Source organism: Dipodomys spectabilis, unplaced genomic scaffold (genome assembly GCF_019054845.1).
Source record: "Dipodomys spectabilis isolate Male_0828 unplaced genomic scaffold, ASM1905484v1 ptg000125l, whole genome shotgun sequence".
Taxonomy (NCBI): domain Eukaryota; kingdom Metazoa; phylum Chordata; class Mammalia; order Rodentia; family Heteromyidae; genus Dipodomys; species Dipodomys spectabilis.
Genome location: NW_024870802.1, coordinates 20,457,335 through 20,480,880, shown reverse-complemented (window position 1 = coordinate 20,480,880; position 23,546 = coordinate 20,457,335). Strand labels below are relative to the sequence as shown.

Genomic DNA, 23,546 nt, shown 5'->3' with positions numbered 1-23,546 from the left:
GGAGACACAACTTTTACCTGGCAGTTGGGTTGAGGTCTTAAAGTGGATCACATACACCTTCTTGTGAACCCCATTTTTTTTAGGGTGGGACTGTTTGAGACCGGGTCTCCCTCTCAGCATATAACCCACGTTGGCCCCGAACTCGAGATCCCTTAATCCCAAATTCTAGGGTTCCACCCTAATGCTTATCTTTACTCTTGAGTTTTCCAAGGCAGTTTGAGATTTTTAAAACAATTGGATTGGGAATGGGGAGGAGGATGCACGAGTAAACCACAACTCCCAGCATGCTCCGGGTCGGCGTTACGGGTAACGCTGTAAGTAAACTACAACTCCCAGCATGCCCAGGGGAGGTACGGAGGCTGCACAGACCGGGACACGCGGGAGTTCTTGGGACGTCAGCATGGCGGTGTTTGCAGATTTGGACCTGAGAGCGGGTGCTGATGTGAAAGCCCTTCGCGGACTAGTCGAGACCGCTGCTCACCGTGAGTGTGGCCGGCTTCGGAGGTCGCAGCGCTGGCCCCTCGCCGCTCACGTCGGGCTCTGCTCTGCAGATCTTCCAGGCTTCTTGTTCAGGTTTCTCCTGGGGTGTCTGAGATGTCAGGGAGGGAGGCTGACGCCAGGCTCGGGCCGCTGTGGAGCCCTCGTGGGAAAGTTCTGGTAGACGGGTTCCTGTCCCTTCTCGTTTGCCTGCCCCCGCGCAGTGAGGGAGCAGGCCCGAAGGAGACCCCACAGCTGTGAGCGGGAGATGTCAGGCCGGGCCGGGCTCCCCGAGGTTCAGTCATCAACCAGTGCTTTGCGTTTCACCACCGCTTCCTGACCCTGGCGACAGTATCTGGGCTCGTGCAGGGAGTCGGGACACCGGCCGAGTGTGGTGTGGAGGGTCAGAGAGTGACAGAGGAAGAGGAGGGTGGTGAGGGGCGGAGGACAGGAAAGGACCACAACTCCTTGTGGGAGTGCTGGCACTTTGCAGAGGCGAAGCTAGAAAACAACCACTTTCTGCCAAGTGCATCACCGTTTCTTCTTGTCACCGTTATGAAGTACAGGCGTCCTGAAAAGCGGCAACACCTGGATCAGGTCCTTTGTCTCTATGGTCTCTAAAAATGAGTTCAGGACCCAGAGGGAGAAGTAAACTTGCAAAATTTATTAAAGAAAAAGATGAGCAGAGCCCCTTCTAGATAGGAGGGGTTACAAGGGCAGAGGTGGAAATGCACTGTCTGGGTTATGTCATTCAGAGGTTAATATCAAGGTGTCTCCAGGAAAAAGCTATTTGACTCTCAAGATCATTGGGCAGCCTGCAAGTCCTATCAGTCCCCAGAGTCTCCATGCATCTTGCACAAATGTCTCAAGCATTGTTCAGTCTCTTTGACTGGATGCCCCTTTAAGGTGTACCACTTGGTTCACTTTCAGGTTTTCCAGGGGTAATGGGCCATGACTCAATGACCAAGGGCCTCATGTGCAACTGCTCAAGCCCATGGTGATCTGTAGTATCTAGAGACTTGCATACAGGATTGCTCAAGGCCTTGGTGAGGGATGAAGAAGCACTATAAGAAGGGGCCTTGCCCTGATTGCCCAGCCAGGCACTTTTTCTGCTCCCATTGCCTCTCTGTCTGCAAGAGGATTGAGCCAAGAGCCAACACACACACACACACCAAAATTTACAGATACTAAAGGGTTCTATATAGTATTTGCATATAATCTGCACACCTCCTGTAAACCATCTCTAGATTCCTTATGATATAGAATAGGATGAAAATGCTACATAAATAAATAATTGTTATAATGTAGTGTTTAGGTAATATGGACAAGGGGGAAAAGGTTGTATAAGATCAATACAGGCACAGTCGGACCCTCAGCCCTCCTCATATTTTCTGTCCCTGTGCACCTATGCAAAGCCAACTGTGTCAGCAGAAGGGCTATCTGTAATAGCCACTAATTAGCATTGTTCTTTGCAGTATACTTCTTTTATCAATTGAAAAAGATAGATTCAATGACCAGAACTGTAAAGTGCTAGTATTCCTAGCAGTTCCTACAAAATGAATGTACTTGGACGCTGCTTGTTGCAAGTATTACCTTCTCAGCTGTCCTCTCAATGAATACATAAGCATCCTTAGAAAGGGTCTATGTGTTAGTCATTCTACTTCTTTGCAATACTCTGTAAAGTCACTCAGCAAGCACCTCTCATGATAGTTACTCAATTAATACTTGTGAAATAAATGAAATACCTTTAAAAAATAAATTTTACAAGTTGTATTTTTTTAGAGAATTGCCATAATTTAAATAGGCTTGAAAGAAATGTGTAAAAGCATGTACATTCTTAGCCAGTCTGTAGTTCTTTAAAATGAAATTCATGACAGGTGACAGGAAATCACTTCAACTTATTAGGCAAAAGGTAAGAGACTAGTTGGGAGCCAGTGGCTCACACTTGCAATCCAACCTGAGGATAGAAGTTTAAAGCCAGGCCAGTCAGGAAAGTCTCAGAGACTCTTATGTCCAATTAACCAGCAAAACAAAAACAATAACAACAACTGATTGAAGGTATGGCTCAAGTGGTAGAGTACCAGCTTTGAGCGAAAAGCAAGAGCAAGGATAGGAAGCCCTAAATTCAAGCGCGTGCACGCGCGCGCGCGTGCGCGCACACACACACACACACACACACACACACACACACACACACACACACACACGAGGAAAGGAGACTGATTTTTTGTGGGGAAAGGAGGGGTCCAGTCATGGGGCCTGAACTCTGGGCCTAGGCGCTGTCCCTTAGCTCTTCAGCTCAAGGCTAGCGTTCTACCACTTGAGCCACAGTGCCACTTCTACCTTTTTCTGGTTTATGTGGTGCTGAGGAATCGAATCCAGGGCCTCATGCATGCAAGGCAAGCGCTCTATCACTGAGCCACCTTCCCAGCCCAGGAGACTGATTTTAAAAAACAAGGAAGACCAAGATCCAATGCTCTGTTTATGATGTGACATTAAAAATTAGGCAAAAGAAAAACAATAATGATAAGCTTCACATATATGCTATATAAGTGAAAAGTACACCAAAAACTACTTGGGGAGTTTCTCCTAAGACAACAGATGAAGACTTTAGGAATAATTTCTGTACTAAATTTTTACTGGCCAAAATGGCATCTTAAATGGGTATAATAAAGTGTAACATAGGAATGATACAGATGGAGAACCTAAAATCTAACGTTTACGTAACTTAGTTATATTTAGATTTGGAAGCAATCAGAGTTCTCACCCATAACTTCTCTGCCAAACTGCTTCCTAGTTTTTTCTTTCCAATACTGGGGATCAAACTCAGGGCCTGGTGTATACTAGGCAAACATTCATTGGACATGAGTTAAATCCCCAGCCTTATCCTCTAGTCTTTATATCTAGAATTCGAATGATTAGTATGTGCAAAATGGAGACTGTTTCACAAGAATATTCTCTTTTTTTTTTTTTTTTTTTTTGCAGTTGGATATTCAGTTGTTGCCATCAATCATATTGTTGACTTTAAGGAAAAGAAACAGGTAAAAAAAATTTGAAGTTAATATGTATGAAGTATTTATAATTACTGTGTTTATATTGGGAATATGGAAGCTACAATGAGTGTATTTCTTAAATTCACTCTTTGTGCACTCTTACATGATTATTTTATGTTAGCAAGTCAGCTAGTATGTACTTATGCAAATGATTAATATTTTTGTGGTTCATTCTGGCATGATATTAGGATTCTCCAAGTTGAATTGGTGTTAAATTTTGTTCAGTCATGTTTACAAATATTAAGCATTGTTACTAACTGAACTGTAACCACAGTATTTTGTGCTCATTAATTTTTTTTTCTTATAGACACATTAATTTTCCTCTTGGCTAGTAAATACACACACGTATTTCTCAATAGGCCTACCAAGAACTCTGCCTTATATTTTCTGTCTAAAAAATTGCTTTTAATCCTTTTATCCACTGGTATTATTAGTTTCCTTTCTTTAAAGTAGAAATAAAAGGAAAATCTTAGTCTATTTTGAATGCCAGAATGCCAGAAATTAACTTTATTTTTTTTTCCTTAAGTCCTTCTTAGACTCATGCCTTAAACACATACAATTTGGGGTGACTTTTCTTCTTATTTGTTATAGGAAATTGAAAAACCAGTAGCTGTTTCTGAGCTCTTCACCACTTTGCCAATTGTACAGGTAGGCGTTTTGATATCGAAGAAGCATTCACTTTGAAGGTAGTCTGCATGAGTACAGTAGCATCACCTGAATATACCACCCTCTGCTTACCAGTTTTGCCTTTCTATCAAGGCTCAGCTCTTCATGAAATATTCTTTATCCACTCAGTATCCTCCTGAAATCCCTACAACTCCTTCCCCCTTCCCAGCCTTCCCTATGGGGATTGAACTCAAGGACTTCAACTTCTCCGGCAGTCACTATATCACTGGAGCCATGCCCCTAACCTTTTTCTTCACTGGTTTTCTTTTAGGCTGGATTAGCTTGTTCTTCAGTCCTGCTTGTGCTTCCTTGTGTCACTGGGAATGATAGGTGCATGCCACTACACCCAGCACCCAGCTATTGATTGAGCTGGGCATAGGCATCTCAGGAAACTTGTTTATTCTTTGCTGGGCTTAAATCATGATCTCTATCTCCCAATTATTTAGTATTACAGGCTTGAGCTCAACACCCACTTGCCCTACAACTTTTAACTGATCTTATTATATGTAGTTTAATAGACCTATTTTATGTTTCCTCTGGTTGTATTGAAAACTCCTTGAGAATAGAAGCTAGGCTACAAAGAGGTTACAATTCCATAAGTCAGGTCATGAGTACAATGCATCTTGATCACTGTGGTCACCCCTTCCAGTGTTCTTCCCCATTTTCCCCTGCCAGTGCCTTTTAATGAGTGCTTTCCACTTAAACAGGAATTTATGCTTTTTTATTTAAGCTTTTTTTTGTTTACAGGGGAAATCAAGACCAATTAAAATTTTAACTAGATTGACAATTATAGTTACAGATCCATCTCACTGCAATGTTTTGGTAAGTTAACTATTTTTCCTCTTTACTTTTGGCCTTGTTAAGTTGAATTGACTAGTGTTAAACATTGTTGTACTTCACCTCACCCCATTCTTTTATTTCTTCTCACCCTCACAGTCCACTTGCTCTGTATAACTATGTCTTCTGCTCATACCACAATTAAAGCATTTCTTCTCAACTGTTATTCACTGAATTTTTTAAACCATACATAGGTGCTTGGCAAATTGCTGTGTATAAAGTAGATATGATCCTTGAACCACAAAGCTTGTAGAACTAAACAACTACTAATTACAAATGTGAGGAATGTTTAAAAGGTGCAAGGGAGAGGGAGGGAGTAGCAGATTGCGTGTTCCAGGGGTATATAACCTTAGTAAGTTGATGTTCAAGCTGGGACCAGAAGAGATGGTAATTGTCAAATAGCTGACAAATAGGAAAGAGAGTTCCCTTCAAACAAAATGAATAACACAAAGACCCCAAAGTCAAGAACATAATAAGAACTCAGAAATGAAACAAGATAGTTCAAGCAAAGCCTAGTGAGCTGGCTATCTGGAATGAGTTTAGAGAAGAAGGCTTAGTTCAAGATGGAAGGGGAAGACCTTGAAGCTTCCAACCAAGAGAATAAAATTGTGAGATTTGCCTTATAGAGAATGTATTAGCAGGAGAGGATTTGAGAGATATCTCAAAGGAGGATTGAATGGATTTGGTGATTGACTGGATGTAGAATAATGACTCCCTGGATTGTCTGAGAAGCCGGGTAGACTACCATTTGTTGAAATAGGATGTGAAATGAGAAACTGGCTTTTGTGTCATGTTGGAGACATCACAGGTTATGGTGAGAAGTCAATGGAACCTATCAAATGGGCAGATGGAAATAAAGATTCGGCCCTTCAGAAGAGTGAAAGTTAAAGGTGTTGTTTTGGTCATCTGTGAAAAGTAATTAAAACTATGAGCATAGATGAGGGTTGTGGTGCTATTTCAAAAAAGGAGACAGTCCTGAGGAAGTTCTCCATATAATGATGGAGTAGAAAATGAACAGATTGGAGGCTGAGGAAGCACAGCTCTAGAAAGACAAGAAAGAAAATGGGAAGGAAGAAGGAAAGGTCAGTGGCATCCCTATACCCAAGGTCTCAAGCAGGAGAAGAGAAAATCACTAGCTGCCTGGGCAAAAATCATATTATAGATAATAACAGATATGGTCACTGAAGGCTTTGCTTGAGAAATCTGACCCTATTAGAGAACAAAAACCATAAGATAGTCAGTGGATAAAAACTTCTGTGTACAAAAATGTCATGTCAAAACCAGCTTTACAATGTCGGGGGGGGGGGGGTATGATTGGGTGGGGGGGAGGGGGGAGGCTGGGAAGGGAGGTGAAGGGTAAACAAAGGAGGAGGCTGCAATGCTTGGTAAGAAATGTATGCATTATCCTGCCCATGTAATTGTAACCCCTCTGTACAGTATGTTCTCAAATAAAATAAAATTTAAAAAAAAAAAATTCTGTGTACAGAGAACTGGGAGAGCTTTTGAGTGTGTCTTCTCATAGGAAAGACCAAGTGGTGAGAGAGAAAGTGAGGTCTCTGACCCATACTAATCTGGAATGGACGCCTCTGTCATAGAACAGAAGTAAACTCAAAGAACTGTCTCACTTCAAAATAATTGGCATGGGTAAAGAACTCGTGAAAAGACCAACTAATGTTTTATACAGTTATAAGCCAACATTCTGGTTATCTAGAGTCAGATAAATATAAATGAGCTGAAAAGACGTGAAACAAGCCCTATGTCATGTTTACCCAGCATGCCCTCTTGCTTAATCAAGGCACCTGCTACTTCCCTTAAACCTGCCTCCAATTATTATTACACTACATCTTTTCATAAAATAAGAAGTAAAAATGTATAGTATCAATGAAGGTATCATAGCATTATCCTTGTATTCAGAGATTGGACACTGGGACATGTCTTTTCTTTCTAGTTTTCACATACAAACTCAGGATATCGTTTGAGATTTTCTTTTTTAAACAGTAAGTCTTTCTCTTTAACCAGTGTGTTTTTCTCCTGTTCTAGGACTTTCAGGTATTTTCTTGTACACCTGACATCTTAATTTGCATTTAACACTACTCTCACTGTGAGCTTAATTGCATCACACGTACTCATTGCACAGAACACATAGCACTAAGTCCTCTATATTTTTGGTCTTACAAAAAAAAAGAAAATGTGAGTCAGGTGCCAGTGGCTCACACCTGTAATCCTAGCTACTCAGGAGGCTGAGATCTGAGGATTGCTGCTCAAAGCCAGCAGGAAAGGCTGTGAGACTCTTATCTCCAATAAACCACTCAGAAAATCAGAAGTGGTGCTGTGGCTCAAGTGGTAAAGCAGTAGCCTTGAGCTGAAGAGCTGAGGGACAGCATCTAAGCCCAGAGGTTAAGCCCCATGACCACAAAAAAAAAAGTGAATTCCATTGAAGTCAGACATCCCTTCATGAGCAAGTGCTCAGTAAGTATCTGGTAAGCCCTCCCACTAGTTTGTAAGATATAAGATGAAGGGCATCCAGGCATTGTGGGTGCATATCTGTAATCTCAGTATTCAGGAGACTAAAGCACGTGAGAGCTTCCAAGTTCAAGGCCAGGAGGACTACAATGGAAAATCCTGGATCAAGGGAACATACAAGAAAAATCAAGGGCTTTCACTCTTTGGTACACTGTTAAAACATATATACTGTAGAAAGGAAGGATGGTTGATGGATTAGGTGTAGGTGTTGGTATCTAAACTCCTGGAGCTTTCTGCCAACACACAAAGCAAAACAGAAATGTCAATAACATATAAGAAGTCATGGTTGAAATGTTAAGTGTAACTAGATCTCTAGACAGAATTCCATGTTTATATTTCTTACTACTGTGTAGTGACATGTGTTTTGTATTACTAGAGAGCAACTTCTTCCAGGGTCCGGCTATATGATATTGTCGCGGTTTTTCCAAAGACAGAAAAGCTTTTTCATGTAAGTAAAGTTATATTTTATGTTAAATCTGATATTGTATCTTTGTACATGACCTTTTTTACATTGTCAAGATACTTACAAGACTACACCTGGAGTCCTGGGATTTCATGGGGATATATTTAACTGGCATGTGGTTTTATTTTGTTTTTATTCATCCCGTTAGACATCAGTAGACCAGGTAGAAAGAGGTCACCAAGTTTCCTCTTGTTTCTCTATCCCTGCTCCAGAAATTCTTTTAGAAATTTTTATAGTTATATTGTACTAATAGGATTCCCTTTCCTGTTCTAAAAAACATTATGTATTGCCTTCCTTTTATACTTTCAAAGTTAGCTTTTATTTTTAAATTGCCCACTTTTGAGAAGAGCAGAGTTTAACATGCATGTATCACTTGTTATAGTAAAGGAAAAAATACAGATAGATATAAACAATATATATACATATATGTACATATATTATTTCTTTTAAGGAATATGTTACTGTGAAAAAATTAAGTATAGCTACTTATAGAAATTTCAGAAAGTTGTACTTATCTAAGTTTTAAAAAAAAGATCCCTTTGGATTCAGGTGGACCTGTTGCAACAATGAGAAGTACAAAATGTCATGTCAAAACCAGCTTTACAATGTCGGGGGGGGGGGGGGGGGAGGGGGGGGGGAGGGTATGATTGGGTGGGGGGGAGGGGGGAGGCTGGGAAGGGAGGTGAAGGGTAAACAAAGGAGGAGGCTGCAATGCTTGGTAAGAAATGTATGCATTATCCTGACCATGTAATTGTAACCCCTCTGTACAGTATGTTCTCAAATAAAATAAAATAAAATTTAAAAAAAAAAAAAAGAAAGAAAAAAAAAAAAAAAAGATCCCTTTGGCAGAAGTGTATCTCAAAATCTGTTAAAGCAAAATCTGTTCGAAAATTGTAGAAAGATTTTTTTTCCCTGAGTTTATCCAGTAGATGGAGCTGTTGGCTAGAGGCTACTGATAACTAGATACCCTATCCAATCTTTTTAAAACTTTGTTTTTGTTATTGTAAAGGTGAGGTAAGTAAGGATTACTGTTACATAAGTCAGGAAATGAGTACATTTCTTTTTGAATAGTGTCACTTGTTCCAAGTTCATTTTCAGCATAGTGTCTCGTGAGTGTCACTGCTGCATTTGTTCACCTTGTCCCACCATTTCTGTGCTTTCTCTTACCCTCCCCCAACCAGATAAACTTTCATATAGGTCAGAAGGAACAGAAATAAAAAACAGTGAGAAATGACTTAAAAAAAAAAGAAGCAAACTAACATAAAACCTCTCGTTTCCATTCTTGGAGTTCATTTTGATAGACATTTTATATGATTATGTGAACATAGCTATAGGGAAACACTGCAGATTATCCATGGGTACCTATCTCTTTTTTTTTTATGGATTGCTTTATAAAATACAAAAGTGTAATGATTCTCAGGAATTTTATTTTGGTTAAAGGGATAAGTGAAAGTAAAATGCAAGTAGTAAGTCAACGCACATTCTGTATAGAAGTTGAAGCTATGTATGTTTCCTCAAGTTCCATTACAAAAAGTGATTCAGTGTTGAAACCATTGGTGTACCGTACAAGGAGGACCATGGGCATTCCCAAATATGTGAAACAATGACAACTTAGTTTTGTGATTCAATAAAAACATTGGGTTATGCACATGTTTTTCCCCCGGCACTTTAGTGGTGATTATGGAAACAAAACACTGGAAAATATATGATGTAAATAAAATCTTTGTATATATTTTTTATTTGTATATGTAAATAAAATCTTTATTTATATATGTAAATAAAAACTTTATTTCTTTGGAGTATGGGGGCTTTAACCCAGCACATGTTAAATATCCACTTACCAGTCCCCAGACTTTTTTACAGAGACAGAAACTCATAAGTTGGTCCAGCTGGCCTCGAACTTGGTATCTTCTTGCCTTAGCCCCCTGAATAGCTGCCATTACATTTATGTCCTGGCCTACCAGTCCTTTCCCTCAACATTTCCCTGCCTTGTCTTCAGAAATTCTGGATTACAGGCATGACTATGCCTAGCTTTTATGGTTTTTTAAATGTGCCAGTTAAACATTTGGATTCACAGAAAGTAAAATCAAATATTTTTGTTTAGAGCATTTTAAATTCCAGGTGTCTGAGAGAGCCAACTGGAGTGGTGCTTTATAGCTAAAAGTTTATTATAGTTCACAAATTTAAACCAACACAGATCCTTGTTTAATTGTCTACATCTTCAGTAGAAACATAATGGAGAAATATATAACTAAGATGTGTCCTAATTTACCTCCATCTGGGGGAGAGCCTTTCACAGAATTTTTTAAAATAAACCACTTTTATTTTTTTAAAAATTTTGTCTATGATAATAAACACAATTAGTAAAAGGGCGTGCATAAAAAGTATGCCTTCCTGTGGCTCAAGTGGGAGAGTGTTAGTCTTGAGCACAAAGAGGCTGAGGGACAGTACCAAGGCCCTGAGTTCAAGCCCTACGACCAACCAAGAGAAAAAAAAGGTACACCTTCCATCCACTTAAAACTCCCTCTCGTTTCCTCCAGTGGCAGCTACTACTACCATTCCTGTTTTCTTCTCAGAATTACCATTTATCTAGCCCTTCTTCCTTTCATTCTGTCTGATTCTTCTTTCCTCATGTCCATGGTGTTTTCACCCCAATATCAGTAATGCCATGCTTTTCTTCTTCATTATTATTATAAAATCAGGTATTTACTGATGACAGTATACTGGTAGGGAAACATAGCCTTAGGACACATAATACCAAATTAATGTGTTTTTTGCCACTTAATAGACTTACTAAACCTTCAGACCTAGGACAATTCATGGTAAAGATGTCCAGTAAATTGACTGTAGGACAGCTGGACCATACATGAATTCCATTTTGCAAATTGCTTCCCTGTATTTTGGGAACAGTGTCTTGTTTCTGGGATACTCTGAGGCAGCCTTCTAAGTGTTGAGCCTCCCTAGCAGCCCAGATCTTTGTAGAAAACCATGTGAGTCAAAGGAGTTCAGGTCTTATCTTTTGAGAAGGTTCATGGCTATGCCCCTCTATTTCAGCTGAGTCTCAGTTAAACCATCCAAACTAAGGAATGATTAAGTAATTAGCTTCATAATAGATCAGATATATTTCAACACAGACCATCACAGAGCCTATGAAGTGAGGCATGCCCACGGAGGTTTTTCTATCTGGTGTGACCCTATCCTTACTCTTACTTGCGCCAGGTTACGGTTTAGCCCTTACCTATTTTTTTCTTCCTCACAGGTTGCTTGCACACATTTAGACGTGGATTTAGTCTGCATAACTTTAACAGAGAAACTACCATTTTACTTCAAAAGACCCCCTATTAATGTGGTAAGTGTTATCTCTTGAATTTTATAACTTTGTAGGAATTTACATTAGCAAATTGGAAGTGAAGAAACCATGTTTCTACAGGGGGAAAAAAGGAGACGTAATAGGAGGGAGTTTTAGAAAAGAAGATATTGTTTTTCTTAAGAATCCAAGCTGGTCATGTTGTCCCAGACGCTCAGCAGGTTGGGGCAGAAGGATCACTTGAGCCCAGGAGTTACACAGTGAGACACGATCTCCAAAATAAACAGTAATACATAATACACTTATTGTCAAGGTGTTTTTGGAAGGCCTTAGAAGTTGAAGCTTATGAAGTATTTTCGTTTGTTTGTCTGACATAGAGTCTCACTACCTCCTTAGATAGCCCACGCTGGCTCTGCATCAGTGTCCTGACTCTGCACCCCTAGTGCAGGGGTTATAGGCGTGCATCAATATACATGGCTCTATGAAGGATATTTCCTAAGATGGTAGCTAATAATGATGGGCACTTGCAGTCTGAAAATTGAACATTAAAGGTATAGAGCAATGAAAACGTACGGAAAAGGACAAAACAAACTCCCAGGGTTACTTTTCTAATAACTCGTGTGCTTAACTTTTACTTCCTCCCTCTTGCTATAGAATTTTTCTCATTCCCCTTCTACATAATTTCTCATGTTTCCCCATACCTTTCATCTTCCATGGGTCACACTGCCTTGTAAGCCACAATCCATTTCCATTATAAAGGTGACGCTGTTTCACATCAGTGACTGTTTAGTAGCTATGAAGTCAGCAGTTGTTAACTACTTGTTTGGGAAACTGGAAATGCTGATGTAGAATCATAGCTACCAAAACCTGGGTGTATTCTCAAAAACTACTGTCCAAGAAAGAAATTTGACAGATATAGTTCGGATTTATATATCTATTTTAGTCAGAATTAGACCATCAATTTTTCTGAAGTGGATAATTCCCTTTTTCTTTTCCTCAATATTTGTCTGATTTTTTTTTGCCAAGGAATCCTCAGTATTGAGGGAGACCAAAGGAGAAAATGGATCCATTTGGTATAACAAATTTTTAACTTGACTTATGTCCTACTTCTGGAAACTATATTACTATACTTGTACCTGAAAAGTACTAAAACATGTCTAGTCATGTACTTGAAGGGAAAATTAAAACAGCTCTTTTCTGATAATCCTGAAATTACTGCTGAGCATATAGCACCATCTTTGGTTTGCCATGTTGGTGCCAGTACTTCTAACTGAGCATTAAAGATAACCCAGAATCATCACATTTTAGACTTGGAGACCTGTGTTATTCAGTAGCATGTCAGATGTGGACTAGCAAGAAGTCATTCAACCCTTCCTTCACAGGACAATTAGAACAGTTCTGATTGGTTCCTGTCAGAGAAGACATCTGATATGCCCCTGGTGTGTATTATAAAAGCACAAGCATGCACAGGTGCCTGTCACATACTGTGTCTCTTCACATATAGCAATCTCTGCCTTTGGAAGTTGGCTTCACCTTTTTGCCAGCTCCAGGCTGCCAACCCAGTCTTGTATAAACATCTTCTAAAAGTTGTTACCAAACCTTAACAACTTTTTCATCTTTTCACCTTTAATGAACTGGGAAGTCCATTTTCTGTGTCCTTGGTTGAAAGGAGACAGTGCGTGATACTAAGGCCAAAAGTGTGGAAAGGACAGCAATGCACAGCATATAATTAATCCCTTGTGTCCCACCACAATGGTAAGATTCCCAGTGACTATATGGTGAGAGCTCTTCATTGGGTTTCTTACAAACGTGCCTTAATGTTAACCAGACCTTTTTTTGATTGCCTCAGTATCTTGCCTGTGATGAGTCTTTCCTGTAATTATTCTTCTTTGAAGCAGGATATGTCTAATTCTGCATGTCAGGGTATAGCCTGGAGCACCTGGCCGGGGTGTTTATCATTGGTTATTGTGTGGTTGTCATGGTTAGGCAGAAAGCACACACAGTAAGGGAGGCAGGCAGGGCACTGGGGCAGCAGAAGGAGGACACGGCACTCAAGGCAGAGGCACCAGGACAGCTCACCCCCGTCAAAGGCACCCCCCCCCGCCCCCGCAACCTATTTCCATCTGGAAGTACAAGAAAGCTGCTGCTGTGTGATGGGCATTTTGCGCAGAATTCCCACATTTTTCAATTTAAAAAATTCTGAAAAGTAAAAATTTTGAAAAGTGAGAGGGAGAAGCAATATTTAACAGAGTCTAGTTTTGAGAAAGAAAATCTAGTGTGAACTTTTTACAATATGTTAAATAAAAACTGGATGACGGAGTATAAGGGAAGGCTGCACAAGATTTATTTTTAGCCATCATCTGGTATAGAAGTAGACTGCTTATGTGGTTTGGTCTGGAAGCAGAATTAACCCTATTCACTTGTTCACTTATTTTTCATTTAAGAGAGAAAGCGAGAAACATGCAGGTGTCCAACTTGTAGTTTGGATCATAATAGTCATTCTATATGTGTGAATGGCAAGATGGTGCAGCATGGGAGAAGTGTATGGTACTGGAAACTGCCAGGAAGAAAGGAGAAAGAAAGGATGGAGAGAAGAAGGAGCGTGTGTGTGTGTGTGTGTGTTTGTATGTCTGTGCATGCACCAAGGTCCCTTTCAAGTGTTGTAAGATGAGAAAATAGGAGAAGCCACATTTTGAGAGCTCGAATCTTAGAGTCTTTATTGGAGCACTAGTGGTCTGCAGGCAACCAATTGTTATAAAGGCCTGCAGCCCACAAATACACAGCACAGTTAGTTAAACAGGCCAGAGAAGAACAAAAACAGTACTAACAAACCAGTTCAGCGCCAATGGAGAGCTGAATTGGAATACCATGATGACCAGAGAACAGCCAGGAGACCAGAGACAGGACAGGAACATGGAGACATGTGGCATGGCGTACTTGCACCTGAGCTGGTCCAGGCCTAAATAGGTCAGCTCAGGGGGCAATGTCACAGGAAAACTCCCAGTCCCAGGCACTGGACTGACAGGTTCAGTAACCTATCAGCCAAGTACCTACCCCTGTCACTAGGAACTCAGGTACGCCTCCACCTGAGGTGGGGAAGGGGGGGATGATGTCACTTTCCCCCACCATAAAGACAGAATGCCAGACCTTAACCAGACATACTCGGGTACCAGCAGAACTTTTTCCCTTATGGGAAGATAAGCCTCAACCTTCCTTATAGGGTATGCTCAGAGGCTACTCAGAGGCTGGCAATTAAAGCCATTTAGGGAGTTAATCAATGCAGAATCAAAACATTCTCTATATGCAAAGCTTTACCAAAGCTATGGCATCTGAATTTCTCAGAAACAGAGCCCTCCTAGCTCATTTAGAGCTAGGCCTCTGCATTCAATGTATGGCTTCTCTCACCTCCTGGCTTGTCAGCACTGGGTAGAGAATTCCCTCCACCCAGCAAGAGGCAACCAGGATGGTTGCAAGACGTTACTTAGACTCAGCCTTCTTACCTCACAAGGGCCCACCTCTTCCATCAACCTTCTTCCATCACTCCCCCCACCCCCCCGCTAAAAAAAAAAGAGACATCAGAATTCAAACTATAAAAGTAACCAAGTCTAATTTTGATAAGGAAACTGTTCATCTACATCCAGATGTTCATGTGCATTTAAAATACAGAAGTATTGGGCTGGGAAGTTGGCTCAGTGGTAGAGTGCTTGCCTTGCATGCATGAGGCCCTGGGTTTGATTCCCCAGCATCACATAAGCAAAAAGAAAAAAGCCAGAAGTGGCGCTGTGGCTCAAGTGGTAGAATGCTAGCCTTGAGCTGAAAAGCTGAGGGACAGCGCCCAGGCCCAGAGTGCATGCCCCATGACCAGACTCCCCGCCCCCCCCAAAAAAAAAACAAAACAGAAGTATTCTCCCTTTGAAAACATAACATGTGTAGTACAGGTAGGTATCAGCTAGTCTCGAAGGAGAATTTCAGCCATGAGAAGTTATCAATTAGTGTTATAGGAATCACTTGATTGAGCACTTGAGGAAACAGCACAGATTTATTTTTTTCAGCATTGAAGTTTGAAGTCACAAGACGTGCTCTAACACGGAACCTCTAGCCCTTGCACCAATCTTAATTGGTTGGATTTTGTGCTCTATTCTTTTGTTACTGTGAAAAGCAGGAGTGTTAAGATAGGTAATTCATTAGTCTTTTATTGACAAGCCAGAAGGCTTGTGACAATTAGCACCTTAGAAATTGGGATTTTGGAGGGCTCAAGAGCTAGAGAAAACACTGTTTACACCAAAACATTGCATTTGTATACTTGACAGCACTAGCACTTTTGTCATCTTCAGCTGCATGATAAGGCCACCATAACTTCAGTTTTACAGTTCCCTCTAAAATCTTCTACAAAAGCTCTGTGCAGTCTTAAGGAACTTGTATAGTAATCCTAAATCATCCAAAGTTGAATTCACCTTCTCATCTTTTAATTAAATGTCTCTTGAAGAGTTGGCTAGATTTATACTCAAGGTTTGATTCCAAGTCTACAAACATTCCCCACTGGTGAATTCTTTTCAATCTTATTGTCCTGCAGCAATGGCTTCAATTTTACTGAGTTATTGTGTGTGTGTGTGTGTGTGTGTGTGTGTGTGTGTGTGTGCGTGTGTTACTGGTGTTTGAATTTGTGACCTTACACTTGCTTCGGCAGGTGTTCTACCACTTGAGATACATCTCAGTACTTTCTGTTGCTTTTTGGGGGAGATAGAGGCTAGAAAACGTTTTACCCAGGCTGGCCTCCAGTTGCAATCCTTCCTCTCTCAGCCTGCTAAATTCGATTTCATAACAAAGTACGATAAGCCAAGTGGTTAAAACAACACAATTGGTTGCCTCTTGGTTCTGAAGGTAAGTTGTTAGCAGGGTGTATCTCCCTCCAATCTGTAGGAGTCTTTCCTTGTCCCTTCCTTCCTTCCTTCTCATGATTTGCCAGCAACCTTTAGCAATGCCCAGCTTGCAGCCATACTAACTCCAACCTCTGCCCCTGTGTCCACAGTTTATTCAGTTCTTTGTGTGTCTCTGCCTTCACATGGCCATTTTCTTAAAGCACACTAAGATTAGATTAGGACCCTTCCCACTTTCAGTATTAACTACTTGAGTAATGACTCTGTTTCTAAAAAAGTTAACAAGAATCTTAAGGGTTAATAATGCACTATATCTTTTATGGATAGGGACACAGTTCATCTCTTACTAACTGGCAACCCCTCTTTCTTTTTCTTTTTGGTAGTACTAAGGTTTGAACACACTTGAGCCATGCCCCAGCCCTCCACAGATATCTTGAAACAACCCAAGTCTAGCTAGTAGATGCATCTTAAGTACTATATATGCCCTGTCTGTATCCAGTAGCATTCAGCTAGAGGAGAGAATGAGGAAATTCTTTGCTAATGTGGAAAAGCTCTCATACTAGGCGGGTCAAGATTGTAGCAGCCTCCCTGTTAGGTAAAGAACAGGGAAAAAAAATGCATAGTCAAAAATACTTATATTTTTATGGAGTAATTCTGGAGAACACACAAGAAATTACTGAAAGTGATTTTGGATGGGACAGGTAAAAGCAGAGAAGCAAGTAAGACTTTATTCTGTTTTCTTATGTTACTTTGGCTGTGAGCCATGAAATTGCCTGTTTTAAAAAATGATACACTGAAAGATTGTTATCCTTTTGAATTATTTAAATTAACAGGGAATCAGCACATTCTCCTCCTAATCAGCTCCTTGTTTTGTTGGGTTTTTTTGTCCTCTCTTCTTTCTCTGCAGCTTTGCTTATGATTGGAGTACTTAGAATTGTATTGCCAGTATTGAAATGTCACACACCTGCCCTTGGTTAGCATCTTTATGACTATTATTTCTCATTAGTAAAAAAACCTGATCATCTGCCTATTTCTGAACCTTTGGTCAGACTTTCAAACAAAAGGCAATCAGGCAGACTGTCATTCTTTATGAAGAGGCTATTATGAGCAATCATCTGATGAGCTAATAGCAATTTACATTCAAATGGCCTTAGAAGCAGGAGCCCAGGTAATGAGTGTATTCTATCCATCTAAAAATGTAAAATAAGGTGTTATGAAAGAAATATTCACAACCTTCCATAGCACATTATCTTTCAGTTTCTCAAGAGTTTTCCTGGCAATTTTAAAGTGAACCTGATTGATGTAGCAGGATCAAATTTGTGTTTAAAAAAATTAAGCTGATAATTATGTCTTTGCTCCCCACTCCCGCCCCCAGAAAGCCCCTCTCCCTCCCTCCCCCCGTCCCTTCAAATAGTAAATAGTTAAAAATTTAGCTTTAGTTAATTAGGAATATTTCGGGATCTGATCATACAATTCTGTATCATTCATGCCCTGTATTTCCTGTCTAATGGAGAAAGGTAAATAAATGACTTGCCTGAGAGTCCTTCCCATCCACTCCTTGGGCCTTTTTTCAAACCTTTCTTTGTCTCTTTCTTCATTCTTGGGTCAAATTGGCAAGTCCTTGCATTCACTGAAGAAGGAATTCAGAGGCAGACACACTTTCACAGAGCAGATTTATTTAGTCAAAAACTAGATTTTATTGAAGTGCAAGTGATCATAAGGCAGTAGCACACATTTAAGGGAGACTGAGGACAGGCCACCAGACCAAGCAGACATGTGTTCCCAGTCTTCAGCCCTACTGTGGACAGAATGTAGGGATTATGCTACAAATATTTATGTAACAATAGAGTTTTCCAGGAAATGAGAGGGCATGTCCAGGAACCAGGGTGTGGGGAGTGGAGGTATCCTAAGAGCCAAAATGATGATTTGAGGGGAGATGTGTGCCTGAAGCTCTAACTAAATGAAGTGTAAATGAGGCCTCTGGCTAAACTCAGACTTGAAGAAGTCTCTGTTGAAGTCATTACTGAAGACCATTGGTTGGCTGATATACCAAAAAACAGCAGTAACTACAGTCAGCCACTGCTCTGGGACAATGGCAAAGCAGGGTATTTGGCAAAGTTTTCCCATCTGTGGTGCTGCACCTGTTTCCTGGGTTCTTTGTGGTGTTATTCTCTACTTACCCACTCCTATCAGAATTACAGTTAACCCTCTGGGTAACAAGCTCATCTGTTTTCCCTTCCCTACACATAGCCTATTTGCCCCCCTGGTACTTCCCTATCCTTATCTTCTTTGTAATTCCCAATTTGATCAAGTTAGCTTCCTCACAGCTAGCATAAACTTTATGTGTCAAGAACAGCCTTGTCTGTTTTCTTCTTGTGGTGGTGCCTTTTGTGTATAAATATGCCTTTGCTTAAAGCAAGGCTTGTGGGAGATGTGTAGGGTAGATAGAGGGTAGGAAGGAAGGTGAGGGGGACTTAAATAGGATATTGTGTATTTATCCTTGGCAATTTATTTCCTTTATTTCCTCTGAAGGCAATTGACCGAGGCTTGAGCTTTGAACTTGTCTATAGCCCAGCTATCAGAGACTCCACCATGAGGAGGTACACCATAGCCAATGCCCTCAATTTGATGCAGATCTGCAAAGGAAAGGTATACTCCCAGAGTTTCTGGAGGTTTTTCTCTTCTTCAATCACTAGAATTGGCAAGTTGATACTTTTTCCTTAAAGCTAAAAAAATTCTCAAAGCAGCACAATAAATTCCTCTTCCCTAGTCCAATGATCTCTACAAAGTTAAGTTTTAAAAAAAAAATCTCAAGGGAAGAATAACTTTAAGGAAGGGGAAGGATGAAAGCATTTATCTTTTGATAAAAAATGTGCTCTTTGGGGCTGGGAAGGTGGCTCAGTGGTAGAGCGCTTGCCTTGCATGCCTGAGGCCCTGGGTTCCATTCCTCAGCACCACATAAGCAGAAAAAAAAAAGCCAGAACTGGCACTGTGGCTCAAGTGGTAAAGCGCTAGCCTTGAGGTGAAGAACTAAGAGACAGCACCTAGGCCCAGAGTTCAGGCCCATGACTGGACCCCCCCCCCAAAAAAAAAAAAAAAAATATATATATATATATATATATGCTCTTTACCCACTTGAAAAGAACCATCAAGATAGCAACTGCTTATTGGTGAAATTAAGATTTTATGACTTTTCCAACTCGATTTTTACAAGTTAATTCATCTTTACTAAGATGTATTTGGAGAGCCTATTCTATTTCTTTTGATAAGCAACCATTAGTTGGTCATGAAGCTTTTCATTTATATTATCTTTAATAGAAGTTATCTGTGCCTTTAATGTTACAATGGGATTACTAGTTATTTGTATAAGATTCTTCAATTTTTACTATCTTTACTCAAGATTAATATTGATCACTTTTTGTTTTATAGAATGTAATTATATCCAGTGCAGCAGAAAGGGTAAGCATAGCATAGAATAATTTACAGTTCTAAAAAAAAAACCCCATGTTTATAGGATAAAAACTAAAATAGTAATGTTAAGAATTACCTGTTTTCTATTTTAACTGCATTTTCATATAGTAATTGCTAAATAATGAGATGTATCTTCATTCAAAGCTTCAAACTTTATCTGTAATTTTTTTCCCTGGGATGGTCCAGAAGTTTGAATTGGGCCTTATACTTGCTAGACAAATGTTCTGCCAGTCGATTAATACCTCTAGCTCTTTTTTGCTTTTGTTATTTTTCTGGATAGGGTCTCAAGTTTTTACCTGAGACTAGCTATAATCCTCCTACCTAGTCCTTCAAAGTAACCTGACTCTACAAAATACTTTTCAAGGTTTGTTCATATTTTCAACAACCTCCATCACCCATTAAAGTTATGAGGAACTAAGTTTGTGTAGTTGGCTTTATTTGAATTCTCAGGTATGGCCACATAAAGCTGTTTGAGTGTTATAAATAACTTCTCTCATACTTTTTTTTTTTCATTTCTTTTAGCCTTTGGAAATAAGAGGGCCTTACGATGTGGCAAACTTGTATCCTTTCCTTTGTAGGAAGCTGAAACTTTCTTTTAGGGAATTTGAAGTGTTCTTAAATTTGTATCAATCTCTAATTGTAAGTTTACTGATTAGCAGCTTCCAAATCAGATTACTTCAGGTTGTAGAAAATGTTATCTTCTTACCTTTTAGATTAAGTGAGAGGTAGAGAAGGAGAGTGAGCGTCTATGATAAAATCAGAGTTCAGCGAATCTCTCTTTACTCAGCTACTAGTTCCAACGCTGGTTTCCAATCTACACAGACTGCTATAGAATTAATTAGGCTTTCTCTCAAAGCAACTAAGTGAGCTAGCGTTTTCAGTTGTTTTTGTTAGTCTCATTCTCTGATTCCAGTTGAGATCTTTAATGGTGCCACCAGAGGTTTGCTGTTTGGACTCTCTGAGAATGATGCCAAGGCTGCCGTATCCACAAATTGCCGAGTGGCGCTTCTCCATGGAGGTGAGCAAGATCTTCCTGTAAAAACTGAACTGAGCCATATCTGCTTTGCACAGTGCCTTTACAGCCATCGTTTCTCAACCTGTTTTAAGACCCATCAGCGCTGTCTCACCCTTACTTCAGGTTTTCCTTTCTGTAGTTTATCAAATGAATATAGTGTGTATCATAAGACAACCAATGAATGAGTTCTTTCAAACTGCACAGGCTTATCTCCCTGACCCCCCCTCCTCTCTTGCGGGGTATGCTTTCCATGATGAAAACCACTGTTTTAGAGAACTGAGATGTTAGAAATAATATATTAACCCATTTGTTAGGGAAGCAAAAACAGCAGGTGCATTTTTAATATGTTTTTATTGTAAAAACACAGTACAGAGGGGTTACAGTTACATGAGCAAGGTAATGAGTACATTTCCTATAAGCATCGTTACTTCCTCCTTTGTTTTTCCCCTACCATCCCTTCCCTCTCACCTCCACAGTTACACTCCACTCCCTCCCCCTGCCCCCCACTGCCTAAAATTAGAGAAGTGTATATACAAGATGCAGGGCACCAACATCAAATACAGGGGTTATACCGTGGGGGAGGAACATACAAAGCAACAAAAAAAATCATATGGTACATTATAAGTACATTAGAAACAATAACAAGAAAGAAAAAACCATTTGTGTCCCTATTTTGGAGTTCATTTTGCTTAACATCATATGTACATAGCTTTTGACATTTTCTGCTTGTCCCAGACATATACTAGTTATTGCAAATTGAGGGAAACCATGGGGCCTATGTTTCTTTGGGCCTGCCTTACTTCACTTAATATAATTTTTTTCCAAGTCTTTCCATTTCCTAATAAATGGGGTGATGTCATTCTTTCTGATGGAGGCATAGAATTCCATTGAGTATATATACCACATTTTCTTGATCCATTCATCTACTGAGGGGCATCTGGGTTGGTTCTATATCTTAGCTATGGTAAATAATGCTGCAATAAACATAGTTGTGCTGGTAGCTTTAATATGGTCTTGTTTGTGATCATTTGGGTAAATGCCCAAAAGTGGGATTGCTGGGTCATAGGGGAGCTCTATGTTTAGTCTTTTGAGGAACCTCCATAATGCTTTCCAAAGTGGTTGAACAAGTTTACATTCCCACCAACAATGCAGTAGGGTTCCCTTTTGGCCACATCCCCTCCAGCATCTGTTGTTATTAGAGTTCTTGATTTATAGCCATTCTAACTGGGGTGAGGTGGAATCTCATGTTGTTTTGATTTGCATTTCTTTTATGACTAGAGAGGTTGAGCATTTCTTCATGTGTCTATTGGCCATCCTTCTTTCCTCTTCAGAGAAGTTTCTCTGTAAGTCATTAGCCCACTTATTACCAGGCAGTTGTTTCTTTGAGGGTTTGTTGTTTGGGGGATTTAATTTTTTTGAGTCCAAGTATATTTTAGATATGAGACCCCTATCCCTTGTATGGCTAGTGAAGATCTTCTCCCAATCCGTGGGCTTTCTATTGATCTTGGTAGCTATGTCCTTTGTCATGCAGAAGCTCTGCAGCTTCATGTAATCCCATTTATCCAACCTTTCTTTCATTGTTGTATGTGGGTGTCTATTAAGAAAATTTCAGGGCTGGGAAGGTGGCTCAGTGGTAGAGCGCTTGCCTTGCATGCTCAAGGCCCTGGGTTCGATTCCTCAGCACCACATAAGCAAAAAGAAAAAAGCCGGAAGTGGCGCTGTGGCTCAAGTGGTAGAGCACTAGCCTTGAACTGAAGAGCTGAGGGACAGTGCCCAGGCCCAGAGTTCAGACCCCATGACCGGACCCCCCCGCCCCCCAAAAAAGAAAGAAAATTTCAGCCTGTGTCAAGGATCCCTAGAGTTTCTCCTATACCTTCCTGTAATGTTTTCAGGGTGTCTGCTTTGACTCCAAGGTCTTTGATCCATTTGGAGTTGATTCTGGTGCGTGTGATATATAAGGATCTACAGATGATTAACCAATTTTGCCAGCACCATTTACTGAAGAGGCTATCTTCCGGTCTATTTTCTAGCACCCTTATCGAAGATTAGGTGGCTAGAGGTCTGTGGGTTCATTTCTGGGTTTTCAGAAGTTAACTAAGTTTCAGTTGAATATTGTCCCATCCTGATCTGAGCATACAAAATAATCGCCATTGTTTTGCTCCTTGTCACCAGTATATAAAATGTCATTCAGTCACTCAACAAGCATTTTTTGAATGTTGATTTATAACCAGGCTATTGTTAGGTATAGGCAATACAGTAGATTGTTGAGAGGCCTATTGACAGTGCAGAAGAAGATGTGGTACATGCTATAAAATGAAGTGAATTCAGACACTGGGAACAGTATTGTTGACTGCTGTAATTACCATTCATAAAGCAATCCTTAGACCCAGTGCTGACTGTATATTATGCCTGGACAGACCATTAGACATAAAGCTGCCCTGCAGTTCTACCCAGGAGGTGGTCCTTAGGGATGAATTTGAAGTTGATGATAGACTGCAGGCTGTCTGTGTTGGGGGAAAAGATAATGGTGTCAGCATCTGCAGAAGTTCACAGGGGTTTTATCATTAACTAGTGCTCCAAGCCAACAAAATGTGATGTCACTCATTAATCAACCTCTTTATGTCTTACCTTGGAACATTGTGATTCTTGTGCTTCTTTTGTTTTACAGAAACTAGAAAAACTGCTTTTGGAATTATTTCTACAGTGAAGAAGCCTCGATCCTCAGAAGGGGAGGATGATTCTTTTCCAGTCTGCAAGAAAGCTAAATGTGAGGGCTGAAGGGGATGACTCAGTCTGTAACCCTGCCTTCTTCCCCTTCACACTTCATCCTCAATGGAAATAAAACTTTTGCAAGATA

The 23,546-nt window shown here is 40.2% G+C and overlaps 1 protein-coding gene across 1 annotated transcript; it reads left to right on the top strand.

Moving 5' to 3' along the window:
* The first annotated feature begins 372 nt into the window (after window positions 1-372).
* Rpp30 (ribonuclease P/MRP subunit p30) lies at window positions 373-23,546 on the top strand. Its single transcript, XM_042689593.1, has 11 exons — window positions 373-482; window positions 3,463-3,518; window positions 4,122-4,178; window positions 4,944-5,018; window positions 7,933-8,004; window positions 11,279-11,368; window positions 18,736-18,852; window positions 19,633-19,662; window positions 20,197-20,234; window positions 20,613-20,692; window positions 23,358-23,546. Exons 1-11 carry the CDS (start codon window positions 401-403, stop codon window positions 23,465-23,467), a joined length of 807 nt encoding a protein of 268 aa, XP_042545527.1. The 5' UTR covers window positions 373-400; the 3' UTR covers window positions 23,468-23,546.